This window comes from Canis aureus, chromosome 19, assembly GCF_053574225.1.
Source record: "Canis aureus isolate CA01 chromosome 19, VMU_Caureus_v.1.0, whole genome shotgun sequence".
NCBI lineage: Eukaryota > Metazoa > Chordata > Mammalia > Carnivora > Canidae > Canis > Canis aureus.
This window is the reverse complement of record NC_135629.1, coordinates 3,486,338-3,514,180: the sequence shown is the minus strand read 5'-3', so window position 1 is coordinate 3,514,180 and position 27,843 is coordinate 3,486,338. Positions and strand designations below refer to the sequence as shown.

General features: G+C 53.7%; 1 protein-coding gene and 1 long non-coding RNA gene across 6 annotated transcripts; one reads left to right on the top strand and one right to left on the bottom strand.

The window, feature by feature from the left end:
• The first annotated feature begins 1,091 nt into the window (after positions 1–1,091).
• On the top strand, positions 1,092–9,866 carry GATA2 (GATA binding protein 2). Its single transcript, XM_077857612.1, has 6 exons — positions 1,092–1,293; positions 1,947–2,223; positions 2,635–3,276; positions 5,152–5,297; positions 7,232–7,357; positions 7,906–9,866. Exons 2-6 carry the CDS (start codon positions 1,995–1,997, stop codon positions 8,203–8,205), a joined length of 1,443 nt encoding a protein of 480 aa, XP_077713738.1. The 5' UTR covers positions 1,092–1,293; positions 1,947–1,994; the 3' UTR covers positions 8,206–9,866.
• Positions 9,867–13,969: 4,103 nt separating this feature from the next.
• LOC144289455 (uncharacterized) lies at positions 13,970–27,841 on the bottom strand. 5 transcript variants are annotated; one of them, XR_013357341.1, is made up of 5 exons: positions 27,659–27,841; positions 23,697–23,809; positions 22,666–22,889; positions 14,356–14,523; positions 14,054–14,068 (listed from the first exon to the last, which is right to left on the bottom strand). It is a non-coding gene; the product is annotated as an uncharacterized LOC144289455 (long non-coding RNA). The 5 variants fall into 5 exon arrangements; XR_013357340.1 differs by lacking the exon at positions 14,356–14,523 and having other exon boundaries at positions 13,970–14,321; positions 27,659–27,836; XR_013357343.1 differs by lacking the exons at positions 14,054–14,068; positions 14,356–14,523 and adding an exon at positions 17,044–17,067 and having other exon boundaries at positions 27,659–27,836.
• Positions 27,842–27,843: the final 2 nt, after the last annotated feature.

The following is a 27,843-nucleotide window of genomic DNA, read 5'->3' as shown; positions in this document are numbered from 1 at the left end:
GCAGCGCGACGATTACTCCCCTTACCCCCGCACCTGTCTCAATCCCCCCAAAGTTCTTTGTCTCCGGCCCCCCTCCCGCCCCCACCTCCGCCTCCCTGGTCGGCCATAGGCTCCCTTGGAGCCTCGGTGTCCTCCGTCTGTACGACGGGAGAGAGCAAGGCGATTTGTGCTCGGCCGCTCCCCCGCAGAGCTGGGTCTCTGCACTGGAGGTGTGTGGAGAGCAGTTCCAGGTGACTTAGGGGAAGGAGTTCTCAGTGTACCGCCGCCCTCTCCCCAGGGGCCGCCCTAGGGACCCCCGGGGTGGGGGAGAAATGCCTCCTCTTGCCCGGAGGCGTCTCCTTCGAGCCGGCGCCGGCGCCAGTCCGGGTCTCCGCGGCCTCGCCCCAGGCAGTTCGGCCCGCTGGTCTGCGAAGGCCACGCCCGGGAAGGGGACGCCCCCTCCCCCTCTCGGGGGCCGCCGGCCAGGCCACCTCCACCCGGTCAAGCACAGGCCTAAGCGGCCTGTTGTCCGGGACCCAGAAGCCCGCTCGTGTGGCACAGTTCCTCCCCTCCTTGCGCCTGCTGCCCCTCAGCTGTCCCCCCAACAATCCCCTGCCCAGCCAGCGCCCGAGGCGGGGGAGGGAATGGCCGGGTAGGTAGCTGGGACTCCAACCAGCTGCTTCAGGGCTAAAGGAGCTGGGATCCGAGAGTGGAATAGCTGGGGTCCCGGGGAGAGGACACTCAGACACCCGGAGGGTGCACCCCCCGTGCTCCCGGGGAGGGGTCCCCCGTTGGAGGTTAGTTACTGGGACGCGGGCCCTGAGGTTAGGGGGATCCAGGAGCGTTCGCGTGAGGGGGCGCAGCAGGCGGCCAGCGGGGTGAGGGTCCTGGCGGGGGCGGGGGGGCGCGCTGGCAGCAGGGGCCGCCGGGAGGGCGCTGGGAGGGGGCCCGCGGGCGGAGGGGGGCAGGCCCGCGGGTCAGTCCGGGAGTCCGGCGGCCCGAGTTGCGGGCGCAGCCAATGGGGGGCGGAGGCTGGGCGGCGCGCGGCGCTGATTGGCTGGCGCGGGCTTCTTAGGCGTGCACGGCCCCCGCTTCATGTCTGTGCAGGAGTCGCGAGCTGGCGCCAGGGCGGCCGGAGGATGCCGAGGGGCCGGAGCCGGGCGGGCCCGAGGCCGAGGCGCGCGCTGTCCCCCGCTCGAACCCCGTGAGCCCAGCGGCCTGAAGCGCAGTTCCTGAGCCCGCCGCTCCTGGGGCTCCGACCGGTGCTGATCCCCGCCCCCGAGGCCGCAGTCCCCTCCCCGCGGCGCTGCGTGTGTAAGTTTGGGGTGCGAGAGCTGGCCGGGGGCCTGGGGCGCGCCGAGCTCCGAGAGGTCTCTTCCGGGGCTCAAGGCCGCCGGGGCCGGCTGCGAGTCACTGCTTTGATGTGCCTCGGGGGAGGCCCTGGTGCGCCGCCTGGGAGTGCGCTCAGGGGCTGGCTCCCAGCCGCTGGGGCAGCGTGTGCGTGTGGGGGCGGGGGGCGCCAAGTCGGTGTGTGCATCCGGCGCCAAGTGTAGGTATGTGAGTGCCGCTGGGATCGTGTGCCCCGGTGGGTGCCCAGGCGTCTGTCTCTAACTTTTGGTCTGTGTGTTTGTGTTTATGTAGCGGGAGGGAAGGGAGTCGGGGTGAGTGTGTGACTTAAAGTGAGACTCTGTGTGTTTGCTGGGGTCGCTGCTGTCGGGGCTTGTCCCCGAGTGTAACGCGGCGCGCACGAGCGTGCGGCTCTGGGACCGGGGGTCACCAAGCGAGTGTGCGCGCCTGAACCCTCTCCTCCGCCTTCCTTTCGTTTTGAGCTTTGAGCCTTCCTCCCACCCGGGACTGTCCCTCGGCTGCGCTCGGCTGGGGCGCGGCGGCTGCGGGACTCCGCGTGGCGGGACCTCGGGGGATGTCAGGCCGTGGCGGCGCCCCTCACGCCCCCTTCCGTCGCGCAGGGACGCCGCCACCGCCTCGGCCCAGATCCCGAGCCTCCCCCGCCGGCCATGGAGGTGGCGCCGGAGCAGCCGCGCTGGATGGCGCACCCCGCCGTGCTGAATGCGCAGCACCCCGACTCGCACCATCCGGGCCTGGCGCACAACTACATGGAGCCCGCGCAGCTGCTGCCTCCCGACGAGGTGGACGTCTTCTTCAACCACCTAGACTCGCAGGGCAACCCCTATTACGCCAACCCAGCCCACGCGCGGGCGCGCGTCTCCTACAGCCCCGCGCACGGTGAGCCCAGGGCCGGTGGGTGACTGGGAAGCCCGGCGCGGGAGGGGAGGAGGCCCCGACTGCCTGCTTCCCGGATGTGAGATCCGCAGGAGTTGGAGCAGCTGAAAAATTGGGGCGGGAAAGGTGGGGGCAGCAGCCTCTTGGGGAGGGTTTGGGCACCAGGGGGTTTCTGCCCATTTGCTGCTGGCCTGTGGGGGTTCCCTCCAGGCCTTGGTGGTCCAGTGGGTTCCTTCTGTGCCACTTGTCCTTCAGCTCCCGACTGACATTCTTGATTATTGCCGGTTGGGGTGTTATGTTTCTGGTTTTCTTTGGGAAGAAGGTTACTGCTGGTTGTGAGTTGTGGTGTTGTGTATCTGAGTCCTGGCCAGGCTCAGCCTCTGCCCATCCTGACCCCTCTCCTTCCTCCTGCAGCACGCCTGACTGGAGGCCAGATGTGCCGCCCACACTTGTTGCATAGTCCAGGGTTGCCCTGGCTTGACGGGGGTAAAGCTGCCCTCTCAGCCGCAGCAGCACACCACCACAATCCCTGGACCGTGAGCCCCTTTTCCAAGACACCACTCCACCCCTCAGCTGCTGGAGGCCCGGGCGGCCCCCTCTCCGTGTACCCAGGGGCAGGGGGCGGGAGTGGGGGAGGCAGCGGGAGCTCTGTGGCCTCCCTCACTCCCACTGCAGCCCACTCTGGCTCCCACCTCTTCGGATTCCCACCCACTCCACCCAAGGAAGTGTCTCCGGACCCCAGCACCACGGGGGCTGCCTCTCCAGCCTCCTCTTCCGCAGGGGGTAGCGCAGCCCGGGGGGAGGACAAGGATGGCGTCAAGTACCAGGTGTCACTGACCGATAGCATGAAGATGGAAAGCGGCAGTCCCCTGCGCCCAGGCCTGGCTGCCATGGGCACCCAGCCTGCTACACACCACCCCATCCCCACCTACCCATCCTATGTGCCGGCCGCTGCCCACGACTACAGCAGCGGACTCTTCCACCCCGGAGGCTTCCTGGGTGGCCCTGCCTCCAGCTTCACCCCTAAGCAGCGCAGCAAGGCACGCTCCTGCTCAGGTAACAGCAGGTGCCAGTGACTTAGTGGAAGTGGGGTTGGTTTGTGCTTTAGGCGGGATGTGGGGTGGGGGAGGTGGGGGGGTGGGGAGGGCTGTGATAGGGGAGACGGGGCAATGTCACCCTTCCAGATCTGGGGATGGGCGATGATCCCCTCAACAACTTCCAACAGATGTTTGAGACTCCAGCATGGGGGAGGAGGAGCCCTAAAACTTTTGTTCATTTCTTAACTGTTCCCAAGGGTCCCCAAAGTTCGTTTCCCTTCCCCCCTCCTCACCCTCCCTTCTAAGGTTGGCCACTGCCAGACTGAACACAGAACGGGAATTCCCCCTTCCCTTCCCCTTAATCTTAAGTGAAAATGTGAGCAGCCTCTTGACTTAGTGTGTGAGAGAATTCGAGACTCGAGTGACAGCAGTGAGGCTGTGTGTACGTGTGTTTGTGAGTGTGCGTGCATGCTGTGGGTGCACTCGTAGGTGCTCCAGACCCTCAAGGAATCTGGTTCTCCGACTCAATCAGTCCTATCTTGGGATTTCGATGTTTCCCAATCTCCTTGGGAGATTTCCCCCAAAGCAACATTCCCAGGGCTTTTTCCTGCTCCCTGCCCCCTGGCGTGTCCTTCATTCTCCCTGCCTGAAGGCAGGAGTGAGGGGATGAAGCTCTAAGTGCCTCTGCCCCTTTGCCGGAGGAGAGGGCTGGGGCCAAGCTGGTTTGTCTAAGAATCTGGCCAGAGAGCTGAAACCAGGGCTAGTGCCGGGCTTTTACTGTCAATGCTTACCTCCCGATCCCTTTAACCAAGGAAGAGGAAGATTTTTTTAAACTTTTACTCCTGAGTCCAGGAACCTTTCCTTGCCCCTATACATCGACAATTTAGTTGAAAGTAAATGGGGAAACATTTTCCCGGGCTACGTGATGCAGGGCATCTGGCTACCCTGCCTGATTGCTGCCGCCACCTCGGGCACCCACCCCAGCCCCGCCTGGGGAGGGGGGCCTGTTCTGCTCAGGCTGGCTACCTTGCCTTTAATTAGCCCCTTCTCCCAAGTTTGTTTTACACATTCTATTTGAATTCCAGATGGTCTTTGAGTAACAACAACAAAAAACAAAAACCAAAACCAAACAGCCCGCCATCCATCGACAGAAGACCAAGGTCACTTACTTAGTCTACTGGGCTTAAAAACGAAAGGGCTTATGGTTGATTTTATTTTAAAGAATGCCACCCTCGATCCGAGTCGGGGACCTGAATTCTAGGGCCTCAGTGGAAAAGGGGGAAGCTGGGGAGAAAGAAGGAAATCCCCCCTGCTTGAAGAACAGAAGCGGGGTGGGAGCTGCGGGCAGAGGATCCTGAGGTGGCAGACGCAGCTGGGGCAAAGGGAGAGATAGAAGAGGAGAGGAAGACCTAGAAAGTGAGCCAGGACCCTCCCAGGCCCAGCCCGGTGGAGCGGGCGACTCCCGCCACCGCCCTGCCGCCGGCAAGGTTTGCTGTAAATACCCTTTCTTTGTAGCGCGGAGAATCCCTGGGGCCCTGGCCCCACTCCTCCTTCTGCCCCGTTTCCCTTCCTTCCACAGAGAGTTTTGTTTTATTTATTTTATTTTATTATTTTATTATTTTTTTCAGAGTGTTATCCTTTAATGAAGAGCTGGGTCAGTGGCCAGAGAGGGTTTTAAACAGGGAGCTTCAGCCTTAAGGCTACTTTCCGAACTCCTCTCCTGCAGGGGAACCTCCTCAGAGTTCCAAGGAAGGGGAACCTTCCTGCCCAGAGTCGGAGCTCAAAGTCACCCCGGGGCAGCCCGCTGCCGCCTTCTGGGCGCCTCCGCCCCCGACTCTCTCCCCTGACCCTGTCCGTTAAGCTGGCCTGCTGTATCTCCCTGTCCCCCCTGCAGAAGGCCGGGAGTGTGTCAACTGTGGGGCCACGGCCACCCCTCTCTGGCGGCGAGACGGCACTGGGCACTACCTGTGCAACGCCTGCGGGCTCTACCACAAGATGAACGGCCAGAACCGGCCACTCATCAAGCCCAAGCGGAGACTGGTAGGCGCGGGCAGCAGGTGCCTGGGTGGGTGGGTGGGGGGCCCAACCTGGGCTGAGCCGCGACTTATTTAAAAAATAAAAGTAACATCACCCAACCCTTCCAATGCAGCTGCTTTGCCTCAGATCCTTTTATCATTAAAATCACTTGGGGTCGCCTTTCTTTTAGGCCAGATTTTTTCGGCCCGGGGCCGGTCTCCCCGGTCTGCAGCCCACCAGGTAACCTCACCCCACCGAGCTCAGGGATCCCCCACATTGAGTGTCCAAGGGCCCAGCTCCTGTGCCCTGGCCTCTGGCTAACTCTTTTTAAAAATAGGGCCATGAAGTAAGTTTCCTTGTAGCCCAGCACACAATCTCCTCGCGCTTATTTAAATAAAACACACACTCACACCAACCACCAAAAAAACCTGCCCTTTATTATTTTTCCATGGAGTCACCTATACTGTGTATTTTCATTTGAGTGATTTAAAAAAAATGCCCTTTCGGATCTCCTGCCGGAGTTTCCTATCCGGACATCTGCAGCCTGAAGATAAGGAAACTTCGCGTATCTGTTTCCGGACTCCGCGAGTTTTAGAGCCTCTCCTCGGCTCAATCCTGCCTCTCGCTGGGCTGTTTTGAAATTTCTAATACCCTCCGCTCTGCAAATAATGCGTAAAATGCTAAGAATAATAAATATATTTTTTTTCAAGGCGAAGTGATTTACGAGGCTTAAATCGCTTGCCACTTTGGGGGCCCCCTCCCCCTCCACCCGAGTGAGCGAGGCGGGGTGAGGGCCCAGGTGGGGGTAGGGGTAGAGGATACCACGTTGGCCCTTGAGTCAGAATTCCAGCTCCAGGCTGCTTACTCACCCTCACCTCCCTGCCCCCCTGCCCCCACCAGGCAGCAGTCAGGCAGGTCCCTCCAGCGGCGCTCCTGTGCTCTTTGCCTGGTGCTAGGAGCTCCGGCCCAGGCCGGCCCAGCCTCTGATGGTCTCCTTCCCCCAGCCGTCCTGCTGCCTGCTGCTCTTTGGGAGCTGGTGGGGTGGTGGTGGTGGTGGCCTGGGAGGGGGACAGGGCGGGGGGGCTGGGGGGGGTGACAGATGAGTTCTGTCACCGTGGGGCTGGTGCTTATGGGCCCACAAGAGGGCATCTGCTTTCTCCGGTCAAGACTCTCTTACTTTCCTTTGTCAGGAGACTTCAGGTCCCTTCTCCAGAAACCAGACACTCATTTCCAGTCCCCCTCTGGTCTGCATTCCCTGAGGGGCTATGGGGCCGCTAGCGCTCTGTGGTTTGGGGTACAGCGTGCCTGATGGACCAGCATTGTGGTGATGGGAATGTTCTGGCTCTGCACTGTCCACTGTGGTTGTGACTGTTGATTCCTTGAAGTGTAGCTAATGCCATAGAAGGAATTGAATTTCTCATTTTACTAAATTGTAGTTCAGTTGAATTCAAATAGCTCCCATGTGGCTAGTGGCTACATATGGGATGGAGCAGCTCTAGACTCCCTAAACAGTTGACGTCCCCACCCTGGGCAGGTACAAGGTTCCCCTGCCCTGGCCTCTGTGGTGCCATCACGCCCAGGGTTGTGGAGTTTGAAAGGAGGCACGTGAGAATGCAGCGCCAGACCCAGGGGCTCCAAAGGGATGGAGCCAACCTCCTCAGGGCCTCAGTTTACCTGTCTGTGAAATTTGTTTGATGGTTGGGGGAAGTAGCTGATTTGTCCTTTTAGCTTTGCAACCCGGTTGATACTGAGATCAGGCTTCTAAGTGTTCTTTAAGTTCTGCACTGGTTTCGGTCTCAAATTCTAAAATTCCACGGCTTCGGAGATGCCTGGATTCCCTTGTGAGATTTCCCACTCCTGGGCTAAGTTGGGAGGGATGGGGTGGGGCGAGGGTCCGGAAGGGAGGTCGAAGTGGGGCGTGGGAGCCCAGCCTGCTGACGCCGCCTCTCCCCTCCCAGTCCGCCGCCAGGAGAGCCGGCACCTGTTGTGCAAATTGTCAGACGACAACCACCACCTTATGGCGCCGAAACGCCAACGGGGACCCTGTCTGCAACGCCTGTGGCCTCTACTACAAGCTTCACAATGTGAGTCTGCCCCGCCCCTGCCCGCCCCGCCCCTCCCGGGGGACCGCTCCTCTTTGTGCTGCCAGGCGAGGGGCCCCAGCCACAATCTCCAGCGTGGCTTGGCTTGGGAGGCGGCTGCCGCTGGGCTGGGCAAGCTCCCAGTGCCAGAAGGGCTTCCCATAAGAGGGGACAAGCTGGCTAGAGGTGTGTCCCCCAAAGCGGGGGGGGGGGGGGGGGGGGGGCGGGGGGGGCGGGGAGGGTGTGCTGCAGGTCCAGGGAAGTGGTGCCTCTTTAAACACAAAAAAGACAGGCATACAGTTTGGTTGTGTTGATGTGGGGGCGGTACTGGCACTTAGTGGGCTCAGTGCCCTGCAGGTCCCACACAGTGAAAAGCCCTTTTCTGGAAAGCGTAGCACGCTGGCTTGGCAGGGAAGACCATGATGGGCCGAGGGCATTTGCAGGTGGGATCCCTGTCCAGACCTGCCTTTGCCCCCATGTGGAAGCTGGGGGTGGGGGTCTTGTTCTGGGAAGGGAACTGGATCTCCTGAAGGTTTTGTGGTTGCCCCCAGGTCAACAGGCCACTGACCATGAAGAAGGAAGGGATCCAAACTAGGAATCGGAAGATGTCCACCAAGTCCAAGAAGAACAAGAAAGGTGCAGAGTGCTTTGAGGAGCTGTCCAAGTGTATGCAGGAGAAGGCCTCCCCCTTCAGCGCTGCTGCCCTGGCTGGACACATGGCGCCCGTGGGCCACCTCCCACCATTCAGCCACTCGGGACACATCTTGCCCACCCCAACGCCCATCCACCCCTCCTCCAGCCTCTCCTTTGGCCACCCCCACCCATCCAGCATGGTGACCGCCATGGGCTAGGGCCAGGCCCCCGGCAATCGGATGGAGAGATGCCGAGAAGGGTGGCCAGCAATGCAAGGCTGGGCACCCCTAGGCAGGGTGGGCTACACCCTTAGCGGTCTGCCCTTCCCCGAAGACTGATGCCACTCCTGCCAGCCCAGCCGGAGCCCCACGCTGCCTCTCCTGTGGGCGCTCCCCTTGGCCCTCAGCGGTCACTGTGAAGATCCTCACCCAGGCTACGAGGCAGCCTTGGCCCGGCTCACTGCCCAGGTGGGGTTTCCATCATGGATTGTTCAGAGAACAGAACGGACAACTTTATGAAGAGAAGGGGTGGGGGGTAGGGGACAGACGAAGAAAGCTGTTTTTAGAAGGAGAAGGGAGTAGGCCAAAATAATTTATTTTGTTCTCTTTTCTAACAAGGACTGGGAGACAGAGATCTGAGCTGCCCCCTGAGTTCTCTGGGTTTTCTTTTGCTCCAAGGGCCGCCTGGCCCATCTGCTTGCTAGGGCCCTGGGGGTAGGTGTGCGAGGTGCTGGGGGGGTGGCCTGCATCTTCTCCCCTGGCTTCCTCTCCTGAAGCAGCTGAAGCCCAGGTTGGGCTGAGCCAGTGCAGGCAGGCCACCAGCCCCGGGAGGCGGCGCGGTGCGTGCCCTGGCGGCCAGGCCCAGTAGGGCAGAGACAATCATGGGCGGTCCTGCGCAGATTCCCAGGCCAGGGCTGGGTCACAGGAAGGAAACAACATTTTCTTGAGAGGGGAAATGTCTCCCAGATCTCTCCCCTGGCTCTGAGGCCGAAGCTGGTGTGACCCGTGTACCCTTAACAAGCCTGAGCCACAGCCTGACTCCTTTGCCAGGTGGACCCCTGTACATACATCCCTTTTCTGCTAACCCCTCAACCCCTTCCCCTCCCACTCTGAGACAAAAGAAAAAAATATATATCTATATAAAAAGACTGCATAAGCTTAACTCGCTGAGGAGTTAGTTGTTTTATTTTTAAACTCATTTTGGGTCCAGTCAATTGTACGTTGCCACGGAAGCCCTCGCTATGGAAAGGAATAAAACCTACAAACCAAGGCTGTAGCTTCGCAATTATTTTTGGAAAAGTACTTGGATCCCACAGCCCTAGGATGGGGAGCCCGGGGCCTGGGGAGGCTGCTCTTGGCTTCCAGGGGCTGGTCTGGCAGGTGGCGAGGCAGGGGTTGGGGGTGGGTCCAAGGAGAGGCCACGACCCTGCTGGGGTCCCTGGAGACGCCTGGGTTCTGCTCTGCTTCGCTGTGGCTGTCTGGATCCTTCCCAAGGTACAGCTGTACATAACTGTGTCCGAGCTTAGATTCTGTATGCGGAGGAGGTGGGTGCGGCGGCCGGCAAGGGCCTGGCCGGGAGGAGGATCCTGCCGAGCCGAGCCGATGTAGTCAACCAAGTGCAATATGGGCCGGCGATCGCTGAGGGGGTGGGGGGCACCGCAGCCAGAAGTAACTTATTTTGTACTAGTATCCGCATAAGATAAAGAATCAGCAGTATTTTCTGTTTTTATGTTTTATTTGGCTTGTTTTATTTTGGATTAGTGAACTAAGTTATTGCTAATTATGTACAACATTTATATATTGTCTGTAAAAAATTGTATGCTATCCTCCTATTCCTTTAAAGTGAATACTGTTAAGAATAATAAAATACTTTTTGTGAATGCCTCTGGCCGGTCTTGTGGGCTCCCGGGCTGCTGAGTCCTGGGTGTGGAGATTGGCAGTCAGACTAATGGGTCCTCCCGGGCCCAGTGATTTAGAGAGAAGGGCTCCTGGAATAGGGGATGGGGCGGTTTGGCTGGGGTGGGAGATCCTGATCCCCCCTGCATTGCTCCCATCTGAATTTATTTCCTCACTGTCACCCCACTGGGGCTCCTGGTGGATAGGTGGCTACTGGGGAAGCATGAGGAGGCCATGGTTTCTCCAGCCTTTGGTCTACACACTGATCCTTTTCCTGGGGCGTTTGTGGAACCCAAATGCTCTTGTGGAACAAGAGCCGCCCCTGCCCTCTACTCCATCCATTTCCTCCCAGATGCTGATCAGTTCCTGTTTCTGAGCTACCTGGTCATCAATATTCCTGTTCATTGACAGATGTGATCACCAATGTTTTTGATCACTGATGTCACTGATTGCTGTCATCTTCTGTCAACAAAGCTGGTCATTGGAGATGGCTACCATGACTGATACTCTTCATTAGTGACAGGTCTGATCACCAGAGCCTGTGACCATAGACATCTGATTACTAACAACTGATCACCAACACTCAATCACCAATATTTTATCAATGCCTCCGATCAGTGACATGTCTGGTCACCGACAGCCATGAAGTGTGATCACCAGTGCTTCAGTGACTGTCTTGGCTTACTAGTAATACACCTGGTCATGAGTATCACCTACCACCAATATTGCTGATCAGCACCTCTATTCATGTTTAATATTCCGTGTGTCTGGTGCCAACATCTCTGACGACCATTGTGTTTCTTCAGTATTTCTATTCACCAGATTTGTGACCCCTGGCACCTCTTATCATTCATGTTCTTGATTCCTGATGCTCTAGTCTTCAACACACCCAGTCATTGGTATCCTAGTTCATCAAGAAGCATGATCACCAATGTCACTAATCAATGGTTTTCTAATCATTGATAGATCTGATCACTCATATGTCTCTCCAATATCTCTAATCACATTATTTTCATCACCAAGGTCTCCTTAACAGTGACTTTGGTCACTTGTCTCTAGTCACCAACATCTCTAACCAACAATATGCCTAATGACCAATGTCTCTGATCATGGGCTCCTCTTTCCACCAAATTTTCTGTCAGTGCAATCACCAGTGGCCCTGGTGACTGACATCCCTGGCTCCTCAGTGTGAATCACCTGGCTTCTAATGTCCAGCATAGGGATTGTAGAGTCTCATCTTCCAAGTCCCTGATGACCAGTGTCCCTTATATCCTGATTCCGGGGGGCACTGACTACTACCTGCCCCCTGGTCATCAGTATCCCTTAGCCACCTGTGTCTCTGTCACTAAAGTCTCTAACCATTGCTGCCTTTGGTCCCCATTAGATCACTCATCTGCAAGATCTCTGGGTGTCTCCAGCCATTGAATATGATCACTTGTCTCCTCTATGCTCAGTCATTAAGGATACGGGCACCAGTATCCTTCACTAACACTCCTGTTGCTCACTTCTTCAGTCCCCCATGTTCATGATCAATGATGAATCATATATCAAATCAATGCTGATCACCAAGACCTCCTGTTCCTCAGTGTACAGCCACTACCTCTCTGATCATGTGTTTGAATGATGTCATCTCTCACGATGCCACTGTCTCTAATTACAAGTCATTCTATTCATATGTCCCTGATGGATGACTTCTTTTAGCCCTAATCACCATTTCTGATACCCTGAGTCCATGACAATTAGGATTTCTGAAGTTCAACTTCCTTGCTCCTTGGCAGCCCTGATGTCCACATGTTCCAGAAGGCCCCTCCTTTCATCCTTCCCATCCCAGGCTGCTGGTGCTGGCAGGGTGCTTGTTAGGCCCAGAGAAGCAATGGTCCTGTGGAGGCCACATGATGCCTGCTGTGAAGTCCCAGATACCCCAGCCCATCAGGGTAGAGCAGCAGAAGCATCCCTGGGACTCTGACATAGGAGCCCTCTGCTAAGTGCCACCACCCTAACCCACCTAAGTGGTGCTAGGTGCCACCACCCTAACCCACCTCCTTTTCCTATAGACTAGAAAGCTAGAAAGGCAGAACCACCCCAGTGCATAGCTGGCTGGGCACTTGACTGCCCCTCTCAGCCCTTCCCCAGCTCATGGCATTTTGGCCTCCCCTCCATCAGCTACAGTTACAGTGAGGGCGGGAAAGGTCCTGCCCTCCCATGCCCTGGCTGTTGACTGCAGGATTGTGTGTCTATATGATCACGTACTCAAGTGTGCATGTATGTATGCCTGTTGAACACCTCCTACACACCAGGCACTCTTCTAGGTATGGGGGCTACTCCACTGCATGTAACAAACAAGAATTCCTGTCCTTGAGGAGCTTATCTTCTATGCAGTAAACACATTAATGACTCTACCTGGCCTCTGGCAAATCATCCTATTCCCTGGCCCCAAATCCAGAGCTCAGAGACAGAACCTGGAGTCCAGAGCTTTGAGTCCACAACCGGTACCCCAGTACTCAAGAACCAGACTCAAAACACAGAGCCTGTCCCCCAAATCCAGAACTTAGAGCTTGGGGCTCAGAATCCAGAACTCCTATCCAACTGGGGCCCAGAACCTGGACCTCAGAATTCAGATCTCAGAACATGGAGCCCAGAACCCAGAGCCCTGAGCATGGACTCTCAAATCCATAGCCCAGAGCTTGAGGCTCAGAACCCAGGACCTAGTACCAAGGATGTGGAGCCCAGGGCCGAGAATCTAGATCCCAGAGCGGCAATGTGGTTCTGGACCCGAAGGCTAGAATGCAGAGCCCAGAAGAACCATGGAAAGAGGCCCCTTGCCCCCTGTTTCTCATTACTGCCCTGGTCTTAGTTCCTTCTTACTGTCAACCAATATTTTTGGAGCTTCCAGTGGCAGACACTGTTGAAGGTGTCCGAAGCAGCCAGCAAGAAACAAATAGATGAGTGGATCCCCTCTGCCTGCAACACCTGGTCCAAGAGGCCAGGGACTGTGTCTGTTTGTCACTTTTGTGTCTCCATCTCCTCTAACGAGCCCGAGGTAGGTGCTTCCCAGATGTCTGTTGGATAGATTCATTCACTTATCCCACATGTGTTTGTTGATGCTGTTGGTTGGTGGCATTCTGGGGTGGGGATGAAACACACACATCTTGCCCTGATGAATCAGCTCTCTCTGGCTGCCAGGAAACTCTTGGAGGGAAGGGGTTGTTTCTGACAAAGGCAGCAGCCAGAGCTGGGGAAGGCTGTGGTGGCAGTGGTAGGAATGGTGTTGAGTGGGTGACCACCAGGAGCGGGGACACATGTGGCTTTGGAGGCCCTAAGCTCAAGCCCCAGGCACTCCTGCCCTTGCAGCTTCTGTTCCCTCCGCCATAAAATAATCAGCTCCTAACAATGATTCCTGCTGCCCAGAGTCATTGTGCGGGTAAACAGTTTTGATTTTGTGGCCTCAAAGCTCCCAGGCAGGGCAGGGCAGGGCAGGCAGGCCAAGTGTTGCAAGAGGCCGCCTTAGCAGGAGATGGTGCCTTTATGATTCCACAGGGGCCTGGCGCCAGGGTGCCTGGGGTGGGTTGGCCTTTGTTCCATCTGTTTGTACCCAGGTGGGGCTGGCTCAGCTGAAGGCCCCTTCCTCCCTTCCTCCTGTAGGGATGCTTCCAAGCCCAGCATCTTATTCCCATTTTCTGTTGGAAGAAACCAAAACCCCTGCCCTTCATAATTTGTAGAGACCATGTCTATCCTTCTCCAAAAGTCCCTCTCACCTCCTGGTGACCACCACTAGAAATAGGGAAAGCAAACAGCCTTCCCAGTCCCTGGGGCCACAGAATGGACACTGCCCCAGGGGAATAAGATTTGGGAGGAATGTCTGTCATCCACCTGATGAAAAGGATGGACAAATTCCCCTGAGAGGCAAGGAAGCAGTCAAACACCCATGGGGCTGCTCCTAAGGCGAGTGGGCTGCCCCCTATGTGAATTTATAGCACCAGACAGTAGATCAAAAGTCCACTGTGTGTGTGCGTGGTGGGGAGTGGGAGTGGTTTAGGCAAAAGGATAAAATGATTCCAAACTTTATTTGTAAATACTAACAAGACCAGCACAAGTCAGAAAATTCAGGAAAATAAAGGGAGTCATGCATGTAACACATTCCAATATGAAGATTCTAGGATCACAATCTCTCAAACCTGTGGTTCTGCTGTAAGAATAAGATCAATGGCTCAGACTTGAGTAAGCCCAAAATAGACCCTATTATTTACACGATAATAACAGATGATAAAGGGGGTATCCTGAGTCAACGCAAGGGTGGAGGGTTATTTAAGCAAGTGGAGTTGGAACTACTAACTGGCTGGCATCTCACTGGGTGAACATCTAACTCAGATCTGGAACCAGCAGCATGTGCGGACGAATCTTGTTTTGGTTGCATGAGGTTTTGCAAAAGTATAGATGAGCTGCAAATGATTTTAGATCAGGAGAGTCACTTACAAATAGGCAGAAGTTCTGGTCCCAAGGGGGCTCTCTGTCTCCAGGGCCATTTGTGCAGGTCTCCACTCAGGAAGCCCTGTCTCCATCTCTATCTGCCCTCATGCCCACACCTGCCTGGGTCTTGGGTCTTGGGGATGCTGTTTGAGTCTTGACATCATCACACATATCCTATTACACATTCAAGATTTATTAAAGCTTTAGTCTTGAAACCAACCAAACACTGCAACCCACCTGGGTCACCTAGGGTGGTTCCACCACAGATAACTTGGCAGAGGGACCATGAATCTCAAGGTTAAGTTCAGCCTTTCTAGGAACCAAAGAGGGAAAAGAAAACTGTTGAACTGGGACACCTAGGTAGCAACTCCTTTTGGCTCAGGGCGTGATCCCTGAGTTCCGGGATTGAGTCCCACATCCAGCTCCTTGCATGGAGCCTGCTTCTCCCTCTGCCTATGTCTCTGCCTCTGTGTGTCTCTCATGAATAAATAAATAGAATTTTTTTTTTTTAAAGAAAGTTGTTGAACATGTAAGATGTAAAAGGATCTGCAGCAAGGAGGGAGTGGAAGGATAATTTGGGAAAGTGCTTTTGAAATGAGCTCTGAGAATTCTAAGACTCAAATGTTAAGTAATCATCCAAGTATTTTTGGCAGGAAGCTCTGACACGAGGTGTTTAGGACATTATGGTTTATAAAACCAGGAGACGGGATCCCTGGGTGGCGCAGCGGTTTAGCGCCTGCCTTTGGCCCAGGGCGCGATCCTGGAGACCCGCGATCGAATCCCACGTCGGGCTCCCGGTGCATGGAGCCTGCATCTCCCTCTGCCTGTGTCTCTGCCTCTCTCTCTCTCTCTCTCTCTCTCTCTGTGACTATCATAAAAAAAAAAAAAAAAAACAGGAAACTAAACACAACCTAAATGCTCAACAAAAGGGCACAAGGAGAGTATATACCCAAAAGAATTGGAAGCACGGACTCGAACAGATATTTGCACACCCACGTTTATCACAGCATTATTCACAACAGCCAAGAGGTGGAAACAATCCAACAGTCCAGGGATAGGTGCAGGATAAGCAAAATGTGGTGTAGACATACAATGTAATATTATTCAGTCTTAAAGAGGAGGAAAATTGTGATACATGTTACCACATGGACGGATCTTGAGGACATTGTGTTAGATGAAAGAAGCCAGTCCCAGAAAGACAAATACTATGTGATTGCACTTATATGAGGCACCTAGAGTAGTAGTCAGATTCTTAGAGATAGAAAGAGGGTATAGAAAGTAGGGTGGTGGCTGCCAAGGGCCGGGAGAGTGGAAAAGGGGAGTTGGTGTTTCATGGAGACAGAGTTTCAGTTTGGGGAGATGAAAGAGCTCTGGAGATGGACAGTGGAGACGGCTGCATGACAGTATGAAGGTACTCAATGCTACTGAACTGTACACTTATAAAGGGTTAAAATGGTAAATTTTATGTTAGGTGCATTTTACCATGGGAGGGAGAAGAGGAAAATACGGGACCTTCCACTAGAAAGACTTTCAAATGCTTCCTGAAGGTTATGCCCTTAGAGCCAAGTCACGGAATAGAGATTTACACGTAACATGATGACATCTAAGGGGAGAGAACTGCCACCAAATGTTAGCAAACAGTGACATCTATGTCATAGACACTCTCCCCCTTTTTCTCATTTCCCAGCTGTTTTGTAATAAAGTGTAATAGCTTTAACAATTAAAGTAACATTTAACAATGATTATTGCAGAATAGGGGATAATTTGGCAAAAATATGCAAAGCCTCTAATACGAAAGCACAAAAAATAATAAAAAGACCAACTGCCACCCCAAAAAAGAGAGAAACAAGTGAAAGACACATCAAGAGGTCTTTCTCATTAGAAATGTAAATAAACATTCCAACATTCCAGCAGGTACTCTACCTCAGAAATGATCGAGGACATGAAAATCATACATGCAAATTACCACTGTCTGCTTCTCTTAGCAGAAACAGAAGAGGCTGCAGATGTGTAGAAACAGACTCTGGCACATTCCATTACTGGGAATGTTGATCAGAATTCTGTGTGCTCTCTGGCCCAGTGAGCCCTACTCAGGTGCACCTCACAGAAACCAGAAAGAAAAAAAAGCTAAATTGCAGGGGATTTTGGGGGGGGGGGAGTAAATTGCAGAACAATGTATATAGCATAACTCTTTGGGACTATAAAAATATTTGTGTAGGGGCGCCTGAGGGGTTCAGTCGGTTAAACGTCTGCCTTCAGCTCAGTCATGATCCCAGGGTCCACGTCGGGCTCCTTGCACGGCGAGGAGTCTGCTTCTCCCTCTCCCTCTTCCCTGCCCACCCCCCACTGCTTGTGCTCTCTCTAGCTCTGCTCACTCTCAAATAAATAAATAAAATCTTTTAAAAAATAAAAATATTTGTGTAGATGTTGAAAACAATCAGGGAAAATACATACCTAATGAATAATAGTTGTTAGTTTGGGAAAGTGTGATAGTCTGGGGGCAAGGGAGAGGGTACTTTTCACTTTAGAAACTTGTGCCATTATCATAACATGTTATGACCATGCGCCGCTTTTGTAACCCCAAAAATAATCATCACAAACACTTGTTTACTTTTCTCTGCCTTGTCTCTTGATCTTGATCTCTCTCCCTGGAATGGTCTCCCCTTCAGAGCTGCCTGGAGAACTCCTCTTCCTCCTTCAAAACCCCAGTCAGAGATCCTAGAGGAAATCTTATTTGAGTTCTCCTTTCCCTGAGCCCCTCAGGGCCTCCCCAGTCCCTCACCAACGTGTCTCAAGGACAAGCCTGGCTGTGGTGCAGACACACCTGCCTCTTCCTTGCTGTGCAGCCCCAAGCAAGTAAATGGCTTAACTTCTCTGAATCCTGATTCCTCACCAATAAAAACAAGACGGCACCTTGCAGGGTGTTTTGAGGGTAATATGAGGAAGACAAAGGGTCCTCATTCCTTGGAGAGCCCACCTAGCAAGGAGACCTTGTTCTAATGCTATTTCAGCCCACTGGGCTTCAGATTGAGCCCCCGCGCCCTTCTTCCTTACCACGCATCCCCTAAGGCTGTCAGGGTCCCTTGGGAGTGCCGGTGGGTACCTGGCTATTTAGTAGCTGCTTTCAGTATTGGTCCCCACTAGCCAGGGTCCCCACAGGTCATCCATCCTCTACAGCTGGGGAAACTGAGGGCCAGGCAGGGATGGGGGGGGTCTCATTTCCTGGGAGGAGACAGAACAGGATGACTCCCACTGGTATGCAAGCTAGAGTTGGGGGGGTTCCTCCTCGAGAGGGCACTCAGCGGGCTCTGTGCAGCCCACTCCCTTCCACCGCTCTGCCTGCCCTCACCAGCCCACACTGCAGGGCTCCCTCGGGCAGTCTGGGAAAACACCGTCCTTGCTCCTTTTTTCCCTGCCCCTCCCACCCAGGTTCATCGGTGTGGGGCTGTGATCCAGCTTTCCCAGACTTTGAGGGGATGCTGAGATGGACCCCTCTGTTTTCTCAGAATTTAGGAATGGAGGGGATGTTTTTACACAAGCCCACACCACACCACACCTCCAACTGGCACCCTCCAAACTTTACCTCTAGGTCCTCTTCTCTACCACACATGGACCAGCACCATCCCTTCACCTGCTCCATAGTGCCAGCCTCCTCCCCAGCCCCTCAGCCTCTGGCAGGTGCCCACCTGCCACCCTATCTCTTCTTCCTTAACCTTTTTATTTCAATTATGAAACATTTCAGATATCCAAAAATAGAGCTAGTATCATAACGAACGTCATGGTACTGGTTTTCTTTTTTTTTTTTTTTTAATTTTTTTTTTTTTATTTATGATAGGCACACAGTGAGAGAGAGAGAGAGAGAGAGGCAGAGACACAGGCAGAGGGAGAAGCAGGCTCCATGCACCAGGAGCCCGACGTGGGATTCGATCCCGGGTCTCCAGGATCGCGCCCTGGGCCAAAGGCAGGCGCTAAACCGCTGCGCCACCCAGGGATCCTGGTACTGGTTTTCTATGCTGTGTAACAAATCACCACAAACTTAGCAGCTTAAAACCACACCCATTTATTATCTTACCATCACTGTGGTCAGAAGCCTGGGCATGGCTTAGTGGGCTCCTCGACTTAGGGTCACACAAGGCTGCCGTCGAGCTGTTGACCAGGACTTGGTTCTCAACAGAGGCTCGACTGGGGCAGGCTCTGCTCTGCTACCAAGCACCCTCAGGTTTTTAGCACAAGGGGCTGCCTCGCAGCTAGTTGTAGGTTATGACAGATCACTCTTTCAAAGTCAGCCACAGACAGAGACTCTATAGGAGAGTGGCCAACACACAGGAGTTTTAGATAATGTCCCACAATCTGGGGAATGACATCCTGTCACCTTCGCCATATTCTATTGGCTATCCACAAGCCTCAGGTCCTGCCCAGGAGGCAGAGGCAGGAGAATGGAAGGCAAATTGCAGTCCTTCTGACACCCCCCCACCTCAGGTTAAGAAAGAAAACCTGATGGTATTATTGAACCCTCCCAGCCCTATCGCCTGCCTGCCTTCCTCCCCAGAAGTTGCCAGGGCTTTATTAGTCCCCTGTATGTTATATTTTTACTACTTATGTACAAATCCTTGAGCCACAGATCATATTATTCAATGTTTTTTATATTTTGTATAAATGGTATCATAATGGTAGATTTTTTTTCTATGACTTGCTTTTTTTGTTGTTTACTGTCACGTTTATGGTGTTGTTTCACAGAAATATATGAAGTTCTGGTCCATTCGTTTTTCACTGCAGTGTATACTATTCCATCGCATAAATAGAACATAATGTATTTGCCCATCTTCCTGTTTCCTGTTATAAATGGGGCATGTGTAGCTGTTCTCACTCCCTGCCATGCATGAGTGTTTCTCTGGGAGTGTAAGCCGAGAAGTGGAATGACTGAGTCAAGGGACTTGGGACCCTCACATCTATAAGATGAGGCCAAAGAATTTTCCAAACTGGGTGTTCCAATGTATATTCTCACCAGTAGGGGGTGGGAACTCCAGTTGCTCCACACCCTTGCAGACACTTGGTAACGTCAGACTTTTACATTTTTACCCGTTTGTTGGTAACACCAATGCAATATTGTTGTTACAGAGAGATTTCTCCACAACATGCAGTTGATTACATTCTCCCTCTGCTTCAAATCCGCCCAAGGGCTCCCCAGCTCAGTACCTGATTTCAGCTCTTGGGTCTGGGATCCAAGCCTTGCATGACCTTTGCAGTCCCTGATCCCATACAGCCCCCATGCCCCCTTGCCACCTCCCTAGGCTCAAACACAACAGACTACAGACAAGTGCTCTCCCACCACTCAGGGCTTTGTGTCCACTGTTCTCTCTGTATGAAGCTACCTCAGTGTTTCAAGGCTCCTGCTTTACTAAGAAATAAATAACCTGACAGGTCAGCTGTGTGTTTTAAACGTTCACATTAAAGAAATGAATGCCTTAGACACACTAAAAATACAAATGCAATATAACTGTGCTCATCACGCAATGGTTTCAGGGCTCAGACCAGAGTTTTCCACCTCAACACCACTGACATTTGGGACTGGATCATTCTTTGTGGTGGAAGTTTGTCTAGTACATTGTAGGATGTTTGGCAGCATCCCTGACCGCACCCTATGAGATGCCAATAACAGCCCTGCCCCCCCCCCCTCACCGAGTCATGACCATAAGAAATGTTTCCCATCATTGCCAGACATGCCCTGGGGAGGGAAGATTGACTCTGTTGAGAACACTGATTTATTTATTTATAAAAATATTTTATTTATTTGTTCATGAGAGACCCAGAGAGAGGGAGAGACAGAGGCAGAGGGAGAAGCAGGCTCCGTGCGGGGAGCCCAATGTGGCACTCGATCCCAGGACACTGGACTCACGAACTGAGCCAAAGGCAGATGCTCAACCACTGAGCCACCCAGGCGACCTGAGAACACTGTTCTAGAAATTCATTTATAATGTACCTAGCCTGAAAGTGCAGTTTACAGTCCCATGACAAACACCATCCTCCCACCTGGAAATATTTTTTCCCAATGGGGCAATTTACTTCATTTGGAAAGGAGATCCAATGTCTAAACCCAGGATTATAACCTGTGTGAGGTCACAACCAAAGGCCAATGTCACTCCTCCCAGTAGACCCTGCTGGAACTACCCTCTTCAAGCCCTGCCCTCTGCTTGTCACTTCCTCTGCTCAGTCCTCCCTTCTCTGCTCAGCTGAGAATGTCATCTCCTCTGCTCAGCCCTCCCAGATGCCCCAAGACAGGTATCACTTCTCCCTCAATGCTTGTTGCAGCTGCATTCACATGTTTGCGTGTGTCTGTTCCCTTTCTAGTAGCCTGGGATTGGGAGGGTCCTCTGTGGGTGGAGAGAAGGGGGTCACAGTTGAATTCAGCTCTGTTTCCAGCTTACACCCAGACCAGCGCAGGAAAGATTCATGGATCTGAATGGCTAATTGCGAATAAGTCACCTAGGCCCTTCTCTAGTTGATCCAGCAAAACTCAGATGTGTGCTGAGCTCCAGGCAGGCAGACCTGGGGAGGGTCCTGGGGACTGCAGGGAAGAAGGAAAACAGTTCTGGCCAGACAGGTGGGCCAGACACCTCCAGCTGGGGTGGGAAGGGGAATCTCTGGAGACACCATACCCCAATGCCCAGGCATAGCAGAGCTTCCGTCTTTGTGGGAGGCCCAAGTGTGTTCGCATGCACATGTGTACATTTGTGTTGATGTGTACCGGCATGCACATACATGTGGGGGCACGAGTGCCTGACATGCATATGGAGGTGGGAGGGCCCTATCTGTCTACCCTATCTGAAAGGGAAACTTCGTCACTCTAAGCTTTCCTTCTGCTTTGTTTTTCTTCATGGCATCTATCACTACCTGACTATTATTTATTCATTATCAGTTTCTTGTGTCTCCCCTACTAGGTGGCAACTCTATGAGGTCAAGGCCCTGGCTAGTGTGTTCACTGTGATATACACATGCAGCACCCAGAAGAGTGCCTGGCTCATAGTATATGTATGTATAGGAGCTCAAGAAACAGGTGGGATAAAGTGGTTAGATGGATAGATGAAAGGCTGGCTGGCTGGATAGGTGGATAGATGGATGTGCAAGTGGTTGGATGAGTGGATGGATGGATGGATGAGTGGGTGGGTGGATGGATGGATGGGTAGTTGGATGGATGAGTGGATGGACAGATGAGTGGGTGGGTAGATGGGTGCATGGGTGGATGACTGCTGGTGTGAATGTGTGCATATGCATGTAGGCCATGACTCTGGAAGATACTTCAGGCTTCTTTGTTCTATACTCTTTCCAGAAAGACCCAGGAATTCCACATCCTAGAAGCTGCAGAGGTCTAGAGGTGTGTGTGGAGGCTCTGGGGGTTGAGTCTTCCTGGAGGCTTGGGACCAGCTGTTGGAAGTGGGATTAGAGCCCTGCCCAGATCTGTTCCGTGTGGGGATGTGCCGAAGACTAGGGCACTGTGGGTGGGGAGAGGAGTGGCTGCCCTAACAGGCTGGTGCACTTTAGAACTTAGGTGTCCCACAAATGATGCCTTTGCTCAGGCGCTAAACCCCCACCAGAGGCTAGATCTGAGTTTCCAGACACCACGTGGGCCACCACCAGGAAGGGTGTTGCCTGATTGGGAGTTGAGGGGAAAGAACCCAGTGGACACCCATTACCACTAGCTAGGAGGGTTGTGTGGAAACTGTCCTGGATGTCCGAGGAAGGGAAAGGGAGTCTGAGCCACATCTGTGTAGGGACCTGAGCAAAGATCATCCTGTTAACTCTGGAGAAGAGGAGAGGCTGCTCCCCATTTCCCATGCCTCCCTGTCTAGCCCTGAGCACTCACTGTCTCTTCTACCTGCCTGGTAACCTACCACCTGACCAGCTCTCTATCAGCTCACCAATTTCTATGTCCATTTATCCTACCTATTCTTCTACTGACCTGTCCATCCCCCACTCTTTCCCTTCACTCATCTGTCTGTCCTTCTATACATCTGTCTATCCACCAATTACAACATTGCCATCATTAGGCTAGCATATCCATATATACAGCCTTTCCTCTATTCTAAGCTATCCTCACAGCAACCCTATGAGGAAATGCTATTATTATTCCCATTTTACAGATGAGGTGTGGAAATTGAGACACAGAGAGGTTAAGTGACTTCCCTAAGAACACACAGCTGGTAAATGGCAGAGCTGTCTGACCTAAAAGGCTGAGTTCTGAACCTCCCAGTTTTCACTTCATCCATCCATCCATCCATCCATCCTCATAGCTGTCCATCATTCAGTTCCTTCACTCACCTGTCAGTGTCCATCCAGTGGCCCATCCATCGCTGTCACCCATCCATCCTGAAGGTAATGCAGTTAGAGAACCAAGGGCCCTGAGGGGAGCGAAGGCCCGGACTGCCCATCTGGCTGGGTCGGTTGGACTGCGGGGGTGGGGTGAGCTGCCCCAGGCTGGGCAGGGCTGCAGGAGGCTGGAGGGAATTAGCCGAGTGATTGCCAGGATCATCTAATTAGGAACGCTAGTGATAAGCAGATAGGATCGAGGGTGATTAGAATCCTTTTAAAAAGCCACTCCATTAATTACAGAGACAGAGAGGGGCCTCTGGCTGCTCAGAATACCAATTGGCTGCCTAATCGGCCTCCATCAGCCCGCCCTGGGGAGCAGTCCTGGGACTGCTGTGCGACCTTGTGTGCCTGCCCTCTCTGAGCCTCCCTGTACACCAGATCAGGCTCTAAGATCACCTGTCACCCAAGATCCCCTTTCTCTAGCCAGGCCACGACCCAGGAGGCAGGCTTTAGGGTGGGCCTGAGGCTGGGGTCCCAGGAGGGACACAGAAGCCTCTGGCCAGGGAGGCTAGCCCCAAAAGGGAGGAGTTTCTGTACCCAGCTGGCGAATGAGGACAGAGAAGCTCAGAGAGGGAAGGAAAGTAGCCAAACAGCCAGTGAGAGTCAGGAGGGCCGGGGCCTGAGCCAAAGTCATGCCTGCGCATCCCTGTCTCTCCACTCAGATCCCAGAGGTCCCTGCTGCTAACATTTTCAGTTTTGGGTTTCCGAGGACATTACTCAGAGCCATTTTCTGAAGGGAAGATCACCTCCGCACGCTGCCAGATTCCACACGTGCCTTTGCGGGAAGCTGACCCCCACCTCGCCCTTGGTACACTGGAGAGGGCTTCCCCTCTCCAGGGCATCTCCGTCAGCGAGGAGCTCGGCTCTGCCTCCGTGTAGCTGGTACACCCTCCCATGAGGCCTGCGGCGTGCTCTGCTCTCTGAGCCCCGGGACATCCGTGACCCAAGGGGGTGTCCAGTCCCGTCTCCATCCCCACTACCTCTTACAGAGCACCCCGGGGTGGGGGCCACAAGCACAGGGCCTGAGGTCAGAGCAGTGCAGAGATCTTGCTGCGGGGGCTCCGGAGCCAGCAGTGGCCAGGAAAGTTCCTCCCTGGAAAGACAGTGCAGGCAGCACAAGGCTCAGGCGAGGCAGGGCAAGGGGCGCCTGGCTTGAGGGGAAGTATCTGTGGGATCTGGGGTATCTCAACACCCTGGATCCCTTGTCCCTTGATGAAACCACCCACACACTGCCTCAATTACATTGCTATGGGATCCTCAGGCTTCAGTTGTAGTGATGCCGTTGTCGCCAACCACCCCCCGACCAATGTCACATTACCCTATTACCATCGCCATAAACATACCATCATTCCTCCCTTCACTGTCATCACCACTACTACTCCTGTCATTCCTGCCGTCACTGTCATCACCACATGACCATCTCCTCCTCAGCCAGTATCATCACTGACCACACCACATCACAATCATCATGCCACCACCACCATCACCACCACCACATCCCACCGTCCCTCCATCACCTCAACCAGTATCACTGTCACTGTGACATCCACGAGGCCCATCACTGCTGTTGCCCAGACCAGCACCATCATCATCACTGCCACCATCCCACCTCTGACGCCACCTCCACCATCACCATAACCACCCACCTCCACCTCAACCAGTATTCACATTACCTTGACCACCAGGATGGCCCTCATCACCACCACTACCACCACCAGCATCGCCACAGTCACTGTTGTCACCACCACCATCTTCACCTCCACCACGTTACCATGACGACCATTTCTACGATCACCATCCCTTACAACACCACCGTTTCCACCTCAACCACCTTCCTCATTAGTACCATCATCATCTCCTATATCACCTCTGCCACCTTCACCACCAATGCCGCCTCTGCCATCATCACATTGTCACCATTGCCTGCACTGTCACCATCAGAGCCACCTGCGCCACTACCACCATCAGAGCCGCCGTCGCCGTGACCAGATGCACGCAGTTGCTGACTCTAGCAGGTATGAAGGCATTTAATAGGAGTTTTCACAACCATAGGATGACCTGAGGCATAAAGACTGGGAACACAAGTCATCCTGAGGGTCTGCCTGCTGCTCCAAAGTGCGTGGATCTCAAGAGCTTGCCTGGAAGCTTCAGCCTGCAGCTCTGAAGCAGAGGGGTCTCAGAGGATTGCCTGGGACTTGCTGCAAACCTCCGGATGTCATCTGCCTTCAGCTGCCTCTTTCTCTTCCACTTTCGAAATCACACGCATTGGCAGACTCTACCTGGAAACCACATGGGTAAGAGGATTCTGGAAAATCTTCCCTAATTCCCTAGGATGCAGAGGAGATGGTGGAGGAGGGTGGCGGACATCACATCTGCTGCATTATTACCGTCGCATCAGCACTGTTGCTGGAGCACGTCATGACTCCTACTGTTGTCGGCATCCCTCGATTGCTGTCACAGCTCCATTCGGCCAAGTGGAACCATCATCAGCACTCGCACTGCCATCGCCAGCAGCACCAGGGCCACCGTTACTACCATTTCCATCACCCACACGATCACCGGCAGTCTACTGCAGCATTGCCCAGCTATTGCTGGAGACTTGTAGAACCTTCCTGAAGGGGAGTACCATTCCCCACCCGACTGATGTTGGCCTGGGCCACGTGGCGAGAGCACAGGTGACACAGGTACATCACATCCCAGGAGAAGTCTTCGGAGGCACTCCACGTTTCTCTCAGCTCCCACTCCCGCCCTCTCTACCATTTGAATGGTATGTTCCAGACCAGGGCACTCCCTCATCCAGGATCCAGATGAGCAGACCTGTGAGCTGGAGCCCCAGTGATGTGGGCAAGGGCCAAATGTCCATCATAAGGCTTCGAGATGTGGGGGGCGTTACTGAAGCAAAGCCGTATAGCAAAGCCATGACCATCACCAGCGTCACCACCTCCAGGACCACTGTCACCATGACCAGCTTCCCCAACAGTGCCACTACTAGCCTTTCCATCACCTCCTGTCACATCTCCACCATCACTATCAATATCACCTCTATCACCCCTAGTCCCCAATTACCATCCCCTCCATTGTCACCACCACACATTACCTTTGCTACAAGCCTGACTACTGTCACTGCCACTAGCACCTCTTCTGCCATTAACAACTTCACCATCACCACCATAATTGCTCCGACACTCACCACTGCCTCTCTCCTGTTCATTTCCTCTGTCAAGTGACATGTGTTGGGTGTTAGCCCATGTGGGTGGGTGGACAGGGGCCACGGTGGACAAGTCCTGCTCCCAGTAAGGCAGGTGGGAGCGACTGCCTCTATCACTCTAAGTTGGGCTTGCAAAGTGTCTCCAGATTCTGCTTTCATTCCTCTTGGCATTTGGGACTGGCTGGAACCTGCTGTCCCCTACTAGGTGCTGGGAACCAGCGCTGATGGGTACGGAAGGAGGAGAGAGAGACAGAGAGAGAGAATACAGAGAAGGGTAAGGGCTATAGAAAGGAAGAAGAGAAGGAAGGCATAGGGGTAGATTGCTGGGGCTGGGAGAGGAAGAGGCATGCCCTCTTAGGTAAGACTTGGTGATCCGGGGGTGGCTCGGTCAGTTGAATGTCTGCCTTCAGCCTAGGTCATGTGTGATCCCAGGGTCCTGGGGTCGGGCCCTGCATCAGGCTCCCTGTTCCCTTCTGCCCCTCCCCCTGCTCGTACTTGCTCTCTCTCTCAAAATAAATAAATAAACAAAATCTTAAAAATAAAAAAGACTTAGTGATCCCAATAGATCTGTTCCTCATTGGTGCAGCTACTAAGTAGTATGTTCCATCTTAACTAGAGGAGAGTGAGGGAAGAGGAGGAATAGATGTCAATCAGTATTGTTAATTGCTATTTCTCAATATGATCTAATATCGGAGCAAGAATTAAAGAAATGTAAATGCCTAGGAACATGTGGTTCCTTACTCACTCATCTTATTGGCTTTGCAGGGCTGCCAGGGCATATGATCACAAACTGGGTGATTTAGAATGAAAGAAATGTAGCCTCTCACAGTTCTGGAGGTCCAAGAGAAGTCCAAGAGCAAGGTGTCAGCAGGGCTGTGCAGTTTCTGGTGACTGTGGGCTCCCCCTGTGCAGATTGCCACCCCTGTTCTGTGTGACTCCATAAGGACACTTGTTATCGGACTGGGGACCTGTCTACATAATCCAGGATACTCTCGTCTCAACATCCCTAATTTAATTACATCTGCAAAGACCCTTTTTTTCCAAATGAGATCACATTCACAGGTTCCACATATTAGGACAGGAACATAACTTTGGGGGGACCACCATTCACTCCACTATACTCACTAGTCACACATCAGTCCCTTATTTTTTAAAAGATTTTATTCATTTTCTATGAGAGACACAGAGAGAGGCAGACACACAGACAGAGGGAGAAGCAGACTCCTCCCAGGGAGCCCGATGTGGGACTCGATCCCTGGACCCTGGGATCACGCCCTGAGCCAAAGGCAGATGCTCAACCACTGAGCCACCCAGGTGTCCCAATCCTGATTTTTCTTATCAGAATTGAGTGGAATGCTTCTTTCTTTTCATTTGCTGTCCTCAGACGGCCCTGTCTATCTGCATCTCTCTCTGTCTCTCTCTCTCACTGATGTGCCGTGTGGCCTCGAGTACATCCTACATGTCTCTGAGCCTCTTTCATTCAACAAATGTTTATTGATTGCCAGGCACGGCCTTAGACACTGACGAACACCGCTGCCTTTGCAGGCCTTACTTCTGAGGATCTGACCTGATAGAGGGCGCAAGAAGAATTAATTCCTGCTCCTGCCTCCCTTCCTGGTTCCTCACGTGCCCCCGCCAGCTCCATCCTAACAACCCAGCCAGTGGGCTAAGCGGATGTGTCCAGGAAGTCCTCCCTCCCCTCCCCTGACGGTGGTCCCGACCTGCACTGCCCACCTGGGCTCGGTCCTGCGGCTGACCCTGCCTCTGCTCCTTGGCTCCCAGGAGCCCGGCCCACAGGCCCAGCAGAAGCAAGCTCCAGATCCCAGCCCCGCCAGGGTGCCGACCTCGGCGGTGGGGGGCAGGCTGGTGTGCCTGCCTGTGCCAATGCGGGGCTGGCGGCGGGATCCGCCCCGCCCGGG

Excerpts from the sequence above, each read along its gene's own strand:
- GATA2 (XM_077857612.1), top strand. The coding sequence starts at position 1,995 with ATGGAGGTGGCGCCGGAGCAGCCGCGCTGGATGGCGCACCCCGCCGTG. Across the intron at positions 2,224-2,634 it reads CTCCTACAGCCCCGCGCACG|CACGCCTGACTGGAGGCCAG; the intron begins GTGAGCCCAGGG and ends TTCCTCCTGCAG. Across the intron at positions 3,277-5,151 it reads CAAGGCACGCTCCTGCTCAG|AAGGCCGGGAGTGTGTCAAC; the intron begins GTAACAGCAGGT and ends TCCCCCCTGCAG.